Below are 14,521 nucleotides of genomic sequence, written 5' to 3' on the forward strand. Positions count from 1 at the left end.
TTTGTTTATTTTTATGTAGTGTTAAGGATCGAACCCAATGCCTCACATGTGCAAGGCAAGTGCTCTACCACTGAGCTACTGCCCCAGCCCAGGAAAGCCTTTTCAATAAATGGTGCTGGGAAACCCAGAAATCCATATGTAGAAGAATGAAATTTGACCCTGTCTCTCACCCTGCACAAAAGTCAACTCAAAGTAGATAAAAGACCTGGGAATTAAACCAGAAACTCTGCAACTGATTGAAGAAAAATGTAGGAGTGCTACCTGCTCCTCAGACAGGGCGTTCATATCCAGGATATACGAAGAACTCAGAACTTAACACCAAAAACAAATCACCCAGTCTAATAATGGGCAAAAAAACTAAACAGACACTTCTCAAAAAAGAAATACAAATAGTCAACAAATATATGAAAAAACTGTTCACCATCTCTAGCAATTAGGGAAATGCAAATCAAAACTATATTGAAATTTCATCTCACCCCAGTCAGCATGGCAATTATTAAGAATACAAGTAATAATAATGTTGGGCAAAGATGTAGGGGAAACGGTCCATTCATACGTTGTTGGTGGGACTGCAAATTAGTACAGCCATTCTGGAAAGCAGTATGGAGATTCCTCTAAAGACTAGGAATGGAACCACCATATGATCCAGGTAGCTCACTCCTTGGTATATATCCAGAGGATTTAAATCAGCCTACTTCAGTGACGCCGCCACATCAATGTTTATAGCAGCTTAGTTCACAATAGCAAAGTTATGGAACCAACCTAGGTGCCCTTAAATGAATGGATAAAGAAAAAGTGATATTCTCTTTCTCTCTCTGTCCCCCTCCCCCCCACCACACACACAATGGAGTATTACTCAGCAAAGAAGAAGAATGATATTAAGTCAAAAGTTTTCTCTGATATGCAGAAGGTAATCCAAAATGGGGTGAGAGGAAAGGACAAAAAAGGGGAGGGGCAGAGAATTTCATTAAAATAGAGGAAAGATCAGTAGAACAGACCATGGAGATCGAATGGGAAGAAGGAGGGATGGATTAGGGAAGAACAGGGGAATGAATCTCTCTGAACTTTTGTATGCACATGATGAATACACTGCGATGGATCCCAACATCAAATACATTCACCACACTAATAGAAAACAAAACCTAAATAAATCGCAGAAAGGTCAGTGGAGTAGAGGGAGGGAGCAGGAAGAGGGGGAAGGGACAGGGGAGTGCTGGGGACTGAATCAGCACATTCTATTCCATGCTTTGTGAGTATGTAAAAATGCATCCTGATGTCATATATAACTAGAAAAAATCAATGAAAAGGGACAGCATGTCATTTGTCACCATAGTAGATATACTGAAGGCCTCTAAAGCTGGTGCACCTGCCCCACCCTGTTAGAGCATAAGGTCTTTTTGCAGTTATTTTCCTTAAGCGTTTTGGGATCCTGTTCAGTGTGAACACCTGAGAAGCAGAGAGCACGTTTGGGCAGCGTGTTTTCTGTAGGGCACGTGGGACGAGGCCATTCTGCCAACAGTGCCTGTGCGGTCGGTGCTGAGCCAGAATGAACAGCTGCCGAGTGCTCAGCCCAGAAATGGAAGTCCGTGAAGGTGAACCGCTGTTTGACCACTGGGTAGGGAGTCAGCTGCAATCCCAGTTTAGTAACGCAGAGATTCCTAACACAGGAACCCCAGGATTTCTGTAGGAGAAACTGTAGATAAAGGATAGCTGTGAGTACTTCTATTTGGTAATACAAACTCCTTAATGGAAAGAACTTTTCTAAAAACAACTGAGCTTCTGCTAAGAAGCCAACTGATTCAATTCCTCTGTCTCCTTGTACTTCGGTAGAAAAGCTGATGTTCCCAGTGAGCAGAAAGAAGATAGGGACGCAGGGGGCCAGGTTGATGCTCGTGCAGGGCTGACTGGTAACCAAGAGGTAACCATGAGAATTAGCCAGCTCTTGGCTCCAAGATCCTTCACAGTGTCGTCTTGAGGACCAAAGGCTATAACACATGTGCAAGTGTCGTACTTTCAAAGCTGGGAATCACTGGGCACACACAGTTTATTAAAGAGCAGCTCGTCCCTCCTGGACTCTGTGCATGGTCTGTCTCTCATGGGTGACCTGGCTGTGTGCGGTGGAGAAGGGCTCAGTTTGTCATTGCTTACGGCCTGTGCAAATGGTTACGTTACCCTGGCTTTACAAGTCTGCCACTCTTCTTTGTACCCACGTAGGATCCTCGGAGATTTTAAGACATTGAGTTTCCTAGTTTCATTCACTGTAATTTGTTCTCTTCAGTTTTGTGTCTGAGATTCTTCTGTTTCCCTTCTCTCCAACTCTGCAACTTAAATGTAGGTACCCAGTGTGGAACCAGCTGATCTCGTTGGTCACATACCTTTCCATAGTAGGTACCAAAATCATACATGATCAGTAACCGAGTGCAGTAAGAAAAAAGAAATATTGAGTAATAATTTAACAATACTTTATAAATAATAAAGTGATGTTAACAACAACAACAAATGTGTTGCCCTAACCTAAATCTAGAAACTTCCTCCAATCAAATGCACAGGATTACGAGGTCTCAACTGCTGCTCAGATCTTGCTGTTTTCCTTCTTACTTGATAAAGCAGAATAGGGAACTGGGAGGTGAAGGAGGAGTGATGTTTACCTTGAAGTACTTCAAAATCCTTTTGTTCTTTAGGCATCTTTTGATTTTATGTCCTTTTTTTTTTTTTTTTTTTTTCTGGTTACCTAAGAGGGACAGTGAACGCGAGGAGTGAACCTGAGAAGGGATTCTTCTGTGGGCTCCTGGAAGGGATACTAACTCGCCACATGTCATCGTAGAAATCGCCAGCCGAGGCTCCCTTGGAGAGCGCTGAAGCCCATTTTCAGCTGTTTTGTGCTCGCACCAGGTGCTGATCTCAGGGAAATCACCCTGATTTGCTGCAGGGATTAATGTCTCCTCCTTCCGTTTCTTTAAGGAAATGGCGAAGATCCTTAACCATCCCCGAGTCTACTCCTTCCTGCACATACCCGTCCAGTCCGCCTCCGACAGCGTGCTCATGGCCATGAAAAGAGAATACTGCGTGGCTGACTTCCGAAGAGTCGTGGATTTCCTGAAGGAGAAGTAAGTCTGCTGGCACTTGTGAAAGTTCAGAAGTGGGTGGGGACGAGGAACTTAGCGCAGCTCACGGGGAAAGGTGCCAGGGAGAAGGTGGGTCTCGAGGCTTGTAGGCCCTCCTTCCCTTGGGCACTTTCGCTGTGGGTTCTCCTGTCCCCGCAGTTTGTGCCCCTGCCACCTGTGCAGGTCGCCCTATGTGTTGTCTAGTCTCTAAGGAAGTGTGAGCCGTGGTTATTTTCATACCTGACCTGGTGGATGAAACCTGTGTTGGCTTTGCTCTGCTTTAAGTCCCCTGAGAGCTTTCTGAAGTCATGAGTGGCTTTTGAGATGGACATAGGGACCAAGTCGTGGCACTAAAAAATGGGTGATTTTCTACTGACTTGCATTTTTTGAGGAGTGCTGGAGCGTCGTTGCTTTTACCCACTGATCCCAGTTATTTACTTGTGATGTCAAGGAGGCGGGAGGATTCTGGTGTTCAAATTCCTACTGACCAAAGTTAAGGCATGTTTTCATAGTCCCAGATGTGAATGGTAGTTTAGTTTCCGTAAAGAACACTTGCAGCCCGTAATTATGTTCTTCAGAATCCTGCTCAAACGGGGAAGGGTCTGAGATCAGGCCAGGCAGGGAGCAGAGGTGCCAGCCAAGGCCCCAAGACCTTCCCAAGCCCAGGCCACAGTTCACCCTCGGGGAACTTGTCTTTCATCTTGGTGTATTTTGGGGTCGCCTCACTTTCCATAAATTTTTCCACTGTTGTTTTTCTTGATTAAGATACAACTTTTTATTTCCATCTTCTTGTTTATAATTGCGTACCTTTGTACCATGTCGAAGGACTACATAGATATGGTTGCTCTGTACTGATGGTAAGCAATTACTTTTTCCACCTATAATTAGTCATTCATCTGCATAAAATTGTTTTAAGATATTTTTCTTCTTCTTTTTACTCTTTTCTTCTTTTCTCATCTTTCCTTTATGTGTCTCTTAATTTTTTTTCCATCTCTAGACTTTTTTTGATTATCCTAACCCTAGAAATAGGCACTTGGTGGGCATCCACACAAATGCAGCCAATCATTCAAATATTCAATGTAGTGGAAAGAAAGCATATTTATTCCAAGATACCATGATTATAGTGCGTATATACATACAGCTTCAAAACAGCAGAATAACAACGCTCTCTACCGAGTCTAATACTCTTGGATCTCTAACAGAACTGGTCAAGGCTAAAGAACACACATTTTTATATTAAATGTCTCTTGTTGGTCTATGGCCTGACCTTGATGTTATTCAAGCTTTTGTAGGTAACTTGTCTCATGTAGGAGGGTCGTTGAAGGCACGCTGGCACTGGTGAATGGAATGTGTTCAGAATTGAAAAAAAAAAAAATGTTACACCTGTGAGATTCCTTCTCTTGCTTATTGAAACAGCAGCCGATAACGCACACACTTCGCACATCTTGCACAAGGCTTTGCCAAGCACAGACATGCAGCCCTGGTGAGGAACAGACCCGGAGGCTTCCCAGATCGGCTGTTGCATTGTGCGGTGGAGTGAGCTGAAGGAATCATCACCGCTCTGGCCTCCCTTTGGGCGAGCGCTGACTCGGTTTGTGGAATTACTGTGGCTATTTACCTGGACAGCATTTGCCAACAAGTTCAGTCCTTTCAATTGCTCTGTAGATGGACATGTTGAATCTGCTGCATCTTGAACAGTCTGAGCAGCCTCCTTGAGCTTTGTGGAGGTCGGAGAGGATGAGCACATCGAGGCGTTAGAAAATGATTTCTTGCCATCCTTCATTGACTACATTCAGTTCAGGGTCTTTTCTTTGGACTTTCAACTATCTGAGTAGCTTTTCTAGAAGTATGTGACTAGCTAGAGATCCTAGAACAAAGTTCTCTGCCCAGTGATCTCCAGAGCAGAGAAGTTTGAGAGGATGATGGACACGCCTGGAGAAGACCTTGCCTCCTCCCATACAGCCCAGCCTTCATTTCAGTTTTAAGTGCTATTAATTCCTGGAATATAGATAAACCTCCAGCCAGTCAGGGTTTTAACAGATGAAAATTAACTCTGTATTGTGTATGTGCAAGGACAGAATCAACCCTGCTGTATAAATTCACATTTAGATAGTAACTAATATATATTGGAAAACTAGAGCAAGCAGCCAATATGATATACTTACTTTGTATAGCAGATAACTGAGAAAAATTTGAGGTTCTCTACTTGGAAAAAGTCCAATTATTGCTGTTAATGTAACGAAGTGATCATTGCATAGCTTTAGGCAGCTCACTGGAACCCTAAAATTGTCTGTTTCCTCCAGTCCATTTTGTTGCTTATGGGAGTAGTACAGCCCTTTCCCATGGGGTGGTATGTTGCAGCTTCTCTCTTCAGTGGGAGGAAGTTTCCTGTCCTCTTGGGAGGACACTGATCAAGTGAGTAACTTTCCATTATGGTGGATGTTTAGGCAGAGGTGAAGTATATGAAGCAGACTTCTGATCTTTATTTTCTTACTTTAGACTAGTGCAGCTTTGTGACAGATTAGTGCTTGTTTTGGAAACACCACAGTTTCAGGGCTTCTGTGGAGGCATCAGTCAGGATGTGCCCCGTGTGTTCATCCTAAGAAGGTGTGACCTGTCAGTATGCCCAGCACTCGTTCATAACACACCCTGACTTAAAATGGCAGGTTTGCTCCTTTCTTATCTGTTTGCTCTATGAATCCCGTATAAATGTGGCCCTTTTCATTTCCTTCTCTTTTCCCCTAAAGTCTTTGAACCTTTTTTAGGTTTTTGTAATGAAATTTTCACTAATAAGTGGAGCTTCTGCCTTTCTCTCCTTCCTCAAGAGGCTTCTCAGCTCTTCACGTCGGGAATGAAGGAGGAGGCATTTCCTAGACTGTTTTGACAAAAAGCCCATCTTCAGAAGAACCTGTAGGATTTAAGGCAAAAATCCAAACTAGGAATTTACCTGAAGCTATAGACTCTTAAGCTCTCCATTCATTGGTGTTTGTGGAGCCCCTTGTCTCAAACAGTAGAGGTGAAGTCTTTTGAATTAGTGTTCCTTATGTTGCACATGGCCCCCTTTCAGCTGGGAGCGATGGAAGCTGACATTTGAGCCAACTTGAAGCCTAGTCATTATTCTCTGCAGTTGTTCGAACGTTGGCAGCCGTCCTTCCCACAGCAGCTGGATTGAAGATAACCTGGTGGTGTTGGCACATGTCGAGGCATATGGGGATTTATTAAATCATGCAACCTTTGTGAAAAAAGAGTGTCTAAATTACTTAATATACTAATTTAAAACAGCTGGTCTTGAGCAGACACTCATGACTTAAATGATTCTTTTCAGTTTTATTAATCCAGTTGAACATTAAGTAATTAGATGTTTTTATTTAAATGAATAAGATGATTTCTTGAAGTACATAATGGGATTTACAGGGTCTTGGAAGAAAACTACTTAGAACAAAGTAAGAGGTGCAGTTCTGATTAAAAAAAAATGTTTTATGTTTTTTAATAAGTACCTCATCAATTTTACTACATTCATAAATTGTCACAACTGGTTTCACTGTTCTCCTTTTAATGTTACTGGGATTTTTTTTTTCAAGTGTAAAATTTGGACGGTGATTTTGAGATACTTACTTCCCAGTTCTGGGATTCTTAGAGTGCATTATGTGAAGTATGATATGATTAGGGTTCCCAGGCCGCGTGGCCTTGGACATGGGCTGTAACTGGGGACCCCTCATTTGCAAGGCAATGATTGCACAAAAACCCTCACCAGCATAAGCCACGTAGTAGCATTCGGTCAGGAATCAACACCGTGCAGAGCGCTTCTCTCAAGCATATGTTCGAAAGCTAAGTAAAGGAATCTGAAACCTCAAATTCACACATAAAAGTGTGAAAAAATTATGAAAGATATCCTATTGATTTATATGTTTTAAGAAGTGAATCAGATTATGTATCCAGTGTCTTTTTGGTGTATGTTAATTAGACCCTAACAGTCAACATCTCTGTCCTCCTTGGGCTTGGAGACATTTTGGATGAGTTAGTGAGCAGTAGCAGGTTGCATCTTATTATAGCGCTTGTGTTGACTTTTTATCCCATGACATTGTTAATGTCAGAATTCGCCATGATCACTTGTCAAAGTCCTGTGCACCTCTGAGTTTATTTGTAAAACATTAACCCTTTTTAGTGTGTGACATTGGTTCTCATCCCTCTAAGTTTACAGAGACTGCCCAGGGAATTGCCACAGCTAACAATTGGTGAGCACCTGGAGAGGAAGAGAAGGGGTGGACCCACGAGGTGGCTTTCCCCTGAGAGCTGGTCATCCTCTGACCTCTCCACCTGGCACTCATGCACAGAAGTGGCACAAGGGCATGAAGCCGGGCTCAGGCTGGCAGGAGATCTCAGAGTCACAGTGGTGACTCACATGGCCTATCCTATCCGGTGACCTACTTTTCCAGTCTGTCTGCAAATAATAGTGCTAATTCATTAACATCCCAAGTCATTTTCCTTTCCTGTCGTTAGTCTGGGCTGCCCCGTGCTCTTACGGGAACAGATCTGATGAAAGTTGTTAAATTTGTATTTTATTCCATCTTGTCCATCTAGTTTTATTCCTAGTGGCTTAGAAACTGAAGTAGCAATTTTTATCAGAACAGGAGAAAAGATCTTGGAAAAAATAAAAAAGGTTTCAGCAAGGATTAGACAAGTAAGCTTGCTTCCAGCTGTACCCTGGGTGGGTTGCTGCTCCCGGAGGGGGCACCTCCAGATGGACTTGGGCAGAGCAGCCCCTCACAGCTGTTTCCTGGGGGCCTTCATCGTCTCTGATATCGAGGTGGTTGAGGTGTCCCAGAGGTATGGGGCACTATTGTATCTGTTGTCAAATTTCTTCTGAAGGAGAGAACTTCTTTTCCCTTTCCTATATTGCTACACCCTGAGTTTCTCAAGAGGATGACAGTAGCATGGGAACAGTTATCTAATAGGGAAACACATGCACTTTCTTTTCAACTCAGCACTGTGTATGCAGATGATTATATGCCAGATAGATTTTGGCATCCTGTGCCAATACCATATGATTTGGGGACTACCCCAAAGTTAGTCCACGGGTTGAATGTGAGCAGACTTCCAGACAGCCTAGCTTTCCATTTTGTGTCTAGTTTGGTCAAGAGAATAATGTATCATTCCCAAACTCCTTCCACCCTAAATCCTTTCTTTGGGATATGACTGTGTTCTCCTTCTCAGAAACCAGAAGCTCTGGTCCTTTAATCTTGGGGTACTTCCCTCCTGAGTGCTGTGGCCCAGCCACCAGGGTCCCTCCTCCGTCTGTGGAGCAGTGAGCCCTTCCCTGGTCTTGGGGTGCTTTCCTCGTGCGGCGTATGCGGCCCCCCACATGTTGCCGCGGACTCTGCGTTTTATGGCGTGAATGTCCGGGTTCCAAATGGCCAAAAGCCTGCCGCAGGGCCAAGCCGCAGGGACTGGCCCTAGTTTCTGCCATGGCTCCTTCCCGTTCCGGCCGCACAGGTAGCGGTTGTCTGCCTGGAACCGAGGTCCTGCAGCGACAGCCACAGCGGCGACAGCGCTCCCACACAGGAGGAAGGCCACATCTGAGGTCCACGCAGGGCTGTGCAGTTAGCCAGGCTCCTATGAGCCCCGGCTCAGAGCCATCGCCACCCACCTGGTCCCCTCAGGGCGCCCTGTGTCCCACGCAGCAGGAACCTGCATCCAGCGAAGGCGCAGGGCGTTCCCCCGGCCGGGGCTGAAGAGGGCCGCACAGGTCCCCACCTGGCTCCTTGGTGTCCCCTGTCTTAGGACGTGGCAATGTGGGTGACGGAGAGGGGGAATGAGGAGACGTTGGGGCGGCGAAGCCCGGCTTGCGCTCAGGCTGGAGCTTGGGAAGCCAGGTAGGGAGGGTCCTGGGGCCAGAGGGAGACGAGGGCAGGGGTGGGGGTCACCAGGACCTGAGCAGTGGAGAAAGCTGGGGACGACGAGGTCATCCAGAGGAAGGAGACGAGCGGCAGAGAAGAGCAGGGCAGGGAGCCCGAGTTCAAGAGATGGAAGGTTCTGGACAGGTCCAGAGGCAGAGCCGGACGTTGGGGGAGACCTTGGAGGGATAGCTCCAGGGAAGCCAAGGGACGGTGCAGCTCTAGGAACAGCAGGTGCCAATGGTCACCTGTCAACCAGAGTGACCTCCTGTAAGCAAGCGCTGGGCCAGGTGCTCTGGGGATTAAGAAGAAAAAAAACAAGTCCAATTATTCTCTCTCCCAACTACCACAGGGGTTCAAAAGCAGTTGAAGTGTCCTAGGTGTACACTCAGAAGTCTTCAGGGTCTCCTGTTGACAGCTGTGTCCCCGATGCCTAGCATAGCACTCGGGTTGTCCTCTGACATCCCTGCCCCCACCACACCTTTCTACACTGCTGACAAGAGACCCCAAATCAAGAAACTGGGAAGCATGCACTTGTTGAATGAATAACAGTTACTCGGGAACCCAGAAGAGTAAGTCAGGGCGATATTTTCAGTGTTTTAATTAAAGCTGTGTTTTCTTTCATAAACAAGAAAATATCCTGCTCCTTGCAGGGAAACTGATATATTCCCTTTCAGGGAACCCACTTTTCCTTCTAGAGACTTTGTCTTCGTGATCCCCTGCTGCCTAATAGCTAGCATACTTATTAGGCAATATTAATTGAACCTATAGTATGTTGAAAGCAAAGAGCTAAGTGCTTTGCAGGGCCTCACTCCTTTAATCCCCACAATTGCACCTGTTAGAAAATATTATCACCCCTATTTATAGGTAAGGAGAGGTTAAGTGACTTGCCCAGAGTCACAGAGCCCAAAGCTGGCAGAGTTCAGAGGTGGCCTCTAGCCTCTAACTCTGCGAACTCTATTCATCGTCATTTGTGATTGTTTCCGAGTGGATAATGTTTGGAAACTGTAGAAACTGATAACTTTGTAAAAATGATACCATGCAATCAATCAGAACTTTTAAAATTACACATGCCTTAGAGCTGGGGTGTGGCTCAGTGCTAGAGCACTGGCCTCGCATGCATGAGGCACTGGGTTTGATCCTCAGCACCACATGAAAATAAATAAATAAAATAAAGATATTTGAAACAAAAAGACTCATTACACATGCCTTAATGCACCCTCCCCTGCCACCCTCCCCTCCCTTTAACTCTCCCCCTCCCTCAGGCTGAGGGCTGCTGGGTTAGGGGAGATAAAGAAGCCCCATGAGAACTGGACCCAAAGAAGAAAACCGTAAAAGCAAGCAATGAGGGTTTAATCTGGAGGATGTTTTGAATTACAAAATTGCCTGTTTAGAGTCAATGCCCTGGGGACGCTTGCTCCAAGTCGCAGGGCTTTTTCCCCCAAAGTCCTCCTGTCGTCTTCCTCCTTATCCTTTTTTCCCCAGAATCGGGAAGCCAAATACCCAGATGGAGCTCAAGCCCCCTGCAGTCCTGGCTCCCAGCGCTGCCCGTCCTCGTCACCTGTCACAGGCACGAGGAGAGTCGGCTCTTGGTGCTGTTGGAGGCTCCTGGGGCACATCCTCCCTATTTGCTCGACTCTAGGACCTTGGGTTCTTTATGAGAACCAGCAGGGCATCGAGGGAGCATGGAGTCCTCCGTGTTCTCCTGGGCTTTGCGGCAGGCACTGCTACTAAGACGACAGCGGACGGTAGGAAGAAGGCTGCTGGTGGACCACAGTTACTGTTTTTAAAGAGTGAACCTCAGATTCCCCAGATCTGGCCAATTTAAATTCTGGAAGTGAGATCCCATAAAATCTTCATGAATCATCATTAATTTCCCAAAGACGTAACTTGTACATTTATTTGACTAATATTTATTTGTTCTAGACTGTCAGACACTCATTAGGGATTAACCATAGGACATTTGTGAAACTTGGTAACTGTCTTTAAGGGAATGACTGTGTGTGTGTGTGTGTGTGTGAGAGAGAGAGGGAGAGAGGGGGAGGGGAGAGAGAGGGAGAGGAGAGACAGAGATCCTTTTATTTTTTTGAGAGACAGTCTTGCTAATAGCACCCACGCTGGCCTTGAATTTGTGATTCACCTGCCTAAGTCTCCCAAGCAGTGGGGTTACAGGAGTGTCCCACTGTGCCCTGCTAAAGTTTTATTTTTTTAAGTTTCTGTTACCCGCTTGCCCCTAGTATGGGTTCCTCATTGCTAAGTGCAATCAGAAGGATCCCTATGATGGTTGACATTCTTTCTCTCTTCTGACACTGTTACAGCATAGGCGTAGCCCTTAGTTGGCCTTCTGAGTCTCAGCAGGTGATGATTTGACCTAGCATTTTGCTAGCCTACTACAATAATTAGCTTTCTATTCTGCAATGTGAATCCTGGTAACCTGCCGCCCAGCTAAACTGAGGCCACAGTTTTAGGTTTAGAGTATCACACCTTAGATTTAATTTGTTTGAGCTGCGAGTGACCAAAAATAAAATATTATCTCAAGCAAGATTGCCGCAGTCCGGCTGCAGCAAAATAACCGGGGGGGTGACGAGCAACTTGTGTACATTGATACAGCAGGAGTGGGAGCCGTTTATTGTAGGACAACAGAGGTATTTATACATTCCACACAGCTTATCTTAATTAACATAAACTAGATACAGCAGTCAACCAATAAGGAATCTCCACACTTAATGGCTCGCTGGCGCCACCTCACAAACCACTCCCCCTGGCAAAATACCAGGCACCATCCTGACTTGTTTACAGACTCTAACACAAGATACATTTTATTCTTTCACATAAAAAAAATATTACAAGTGGCATGTCCAGAGTATCCAGGGTCTTAGGATTCTGTCTTGTTGTTCCGATCTCCTCAGCAGGAATTTCTCTCTCCAGTCCCAGGCTCTGCTTAAAGTCCGACCCTCAAGGCTACATTCTAGCCAGCTAGTGCGTCCCCCTCCTACCACCTCAGATGTCGTACGTGACACTTCCACTTAGTTGGCGTTGGCCATTCCTAGCCTGGAAATACAGCATCTATTCCAGGCATCTATGTGTCTAGCTCAGAATTTGTTTTTCTGGAAGAAGAAGGGAATGGGTATGGAGGGGCCATTGCTTTAGTCGGCTTTTTCACCACTGTGCCCAAAAGACTTGACAAGAACAATTTTAGAGAGGGAGAAGTTTCTTTGACTTTGGTCTCAGAGGTCTCAGTCTACAGACAGCCGACTCCGTTGCCGTGTGCCTGAGGTGGGGCGGAACATCAGGTGGACAGGTGTGGTGGGGGAGGAAAGCAGCTCAGAACGTGCAACAGGAAGGCAGGGAGAACTCTGCTCACCAGGGAAAACTGGAAACCCCCACTGCACGCCCAGGGACCTCCAGCCACACTCTGCCTGCCCACCGTCACCCTCCAGTAACCCTGTCGGGGGCTGGTGCGCTGCTTAGGCCAAGATCTCCCAACCCCGTCTTCTCACCTCTGAACTTCCTCGCACATCTCACACATGAGCTTCTGGGGAACATCGCATGTCTTCACCCTAACAGCCACCAGAGTGTCTACTGCAACATGAACTTTTAAAAATTTCACATGTTGCAGTTAGCAATTGCCCCTAAGAAGAACGAATTTAATAATCACACGCCAAGCACCTAGTTTCTCTCTGACGTTAGACCTGGCTTCGCACAGGCTCCTGCCAGTGTCTCTAGAGCGCTTGCCAAGTGCGTATGAGACCCCCTCAAAAGGAAATCCTTTAGAAAGTATGTTTTCATCCTGCTGCCCAGTAATGACTCTTTCTTATACACTCATTAGTGATTCAGTCTTTTAGTTGTATCATGGGCAAAATATTGACTTCTTAGAGTTTCTTCCTGGAGACATGTTTTCATTGAGCAGCAAGTTTGATCTCCTGTTGACAGTTCGGCCCACTGGGTTTCTTTCTTTTTCTCTTGCAAGTAACTAACTGGTGCTTTTAGGACTCCTGATAACATTCAGTCCTAGGTGACAACAGCGTCATTTAAATGTGCAGGCTCTGAGTGGTGGGCAGAGATGCCTGTGCCTAGGGTGCGGCTTGGTAGGTGCCACCTGCCTCCAGAACCTCACATGGACAGGCCCGTGCTTCAGAGCAAAATAATGATGTTCAGTAGAATAGAAAGCAGTATTTTCTTCCCGGAGCTGGCTTGTTAATTCTTCTCTGGACGACAGTGATTTGTTATTGTTTTTGTAAGCAAGCTTGTTCCGCTGAGCTGTTTTGTATTTTTTAAATGATCAACTTTCATACTGCATTGCTGTCCCTGTTTAGCAGCAAAAATTGTTCTTAATTCCCTTTCTTGGGTGCCTAATTTAAAAGACTATAAAATCTAATCCTTCTGAGATGTTTTCAAGGGTGTAGGCTGGGGTTATGAACGCTGTTAGGTTTGGTGAGCAGCAGGAATTTGACATTTGTATGAATAAGAATAATGTCCATCTTCTCAAAGCTAATGTAGACCTGCAAGGGACCTCGGCCTCTGTGCTCGCGCGGGCCAGAAGTCAATGGGGCCATACAGGAGGGCCTGTGGGTGCATAGCAATAGGGTAATGTGAATTTCCACCTTCCCCAAAACAAATTGCTGGGATGTTGTCCTCTTTAGAGAGGTGTGGATTAATAGCACTTCTTACATAGGTAGCTAAACACAGAATCCAAGAGTGTTTCCAGAAAATAATATCAAGCCAGGGGAATACACCTAATAATTCAGTCAAGTGTCTGCAGTTAGGTTGTGCACTCTACACTGGTGTATTTGCACATAGTTTTTTTTTTTCTTTTTTATGAAAGAACTGCTGAGAAAAATAAAGGAAAAATGATTCCAAATGAAGTAGTTGCTTGCTAATTTGCCTGAAACAAAGTGCTAAAACCAAAATTCATTAAATCGTTTAAAACATGAACATGTAATGTTATAATTTTTGTTGATTTCTGTTTTCTTCACGTCGCCTTAGTAGAATGTATTTTTATAAAAATGAAGTTGCCTTTTATTAAGTCTTGGATTAGCTCCTGTCTATATACTGAAAGTTATATTTGATGTAAAATGGAAGGATTGCTTATGCTTTTTTTTTTTTTTTTTTTTTTTCCTTTTCCTGGACTGGGGCTTAACCCAGGGCCTCGCACATGCTAGGCCACACCACGGAGCTACATCCCCATCCCTTTGTGTTTGGAGATGTGCTCAGTAGGTTGCCCAGGCTGCTCTCGAGCTTGCCTCAGCCGCCTCTGAGTGGCTGGGATCGCTGGCACACAGATGGTCTGCTCCCGTACAGGTGGGATGTCGTCCTTGGGTGCTTTTGGTAAAATGAACTCATTTAGATCACAACAAACTTTTGTTTCTAATCAGTACTTTTGGATTTTGAGCGTGAAGGGAGGGCGGGTCGGTGGTCTGCGACCCTCAAGTACAGAGATGTCATGTGAAGAAGGTTTGCTTTTTAGTGGCAAATGGCCCATTTCCTTAGTGCTCTCCCCTGTCATGCTCCTTGTTTTTTAGG

At 45.3% G+C, this 14,521-nt stretch overlaps 1 protein-coding gene across 6 annotated transcripts in view; it reads left to right on the forward strand.

The window, feature by feature from the left end:
• Cdkal1 (CDKAL1 threonylcarbamoyladenosine tRNA methylthiotransferase) overlaps positions 1-14,521 on the forward strand; it is a 596,174-nt gene that overhangs the window by 399,284 nt on the left and 182,369 nt on the right. For all 6 annotated transcript variants that reach the window (XM_027948318.3, XM_027948315.2, XM_027948319.2 and 3 more), the window contains one exon: positions 2,962-3,107. In XM_027948318.3, coding sequence (XP_027804119.2) covers positions 2,962-3,107 — 146 coding nt within the window. The remainder of the gene's footprint in view (positions 1-2,961; positions 3,108-14,521) is intronic.

The sequence above is a fragment of the Marmota flaviventris genome, chromosome 6 (genome assembly GCF_047511675.1).
Source record: "Marmota flaviventris isolate mMarFla1 chromosome 6, mMarFla1.hap1, whole genome shotgun sequence".
Taxonomy (NCBI): domain Eukaryota; kingdom Metazoa; phylum Chordata; class Mammalia; order Rodentia; family Sciuridae; genus Marmota; species Marmota flaviventris.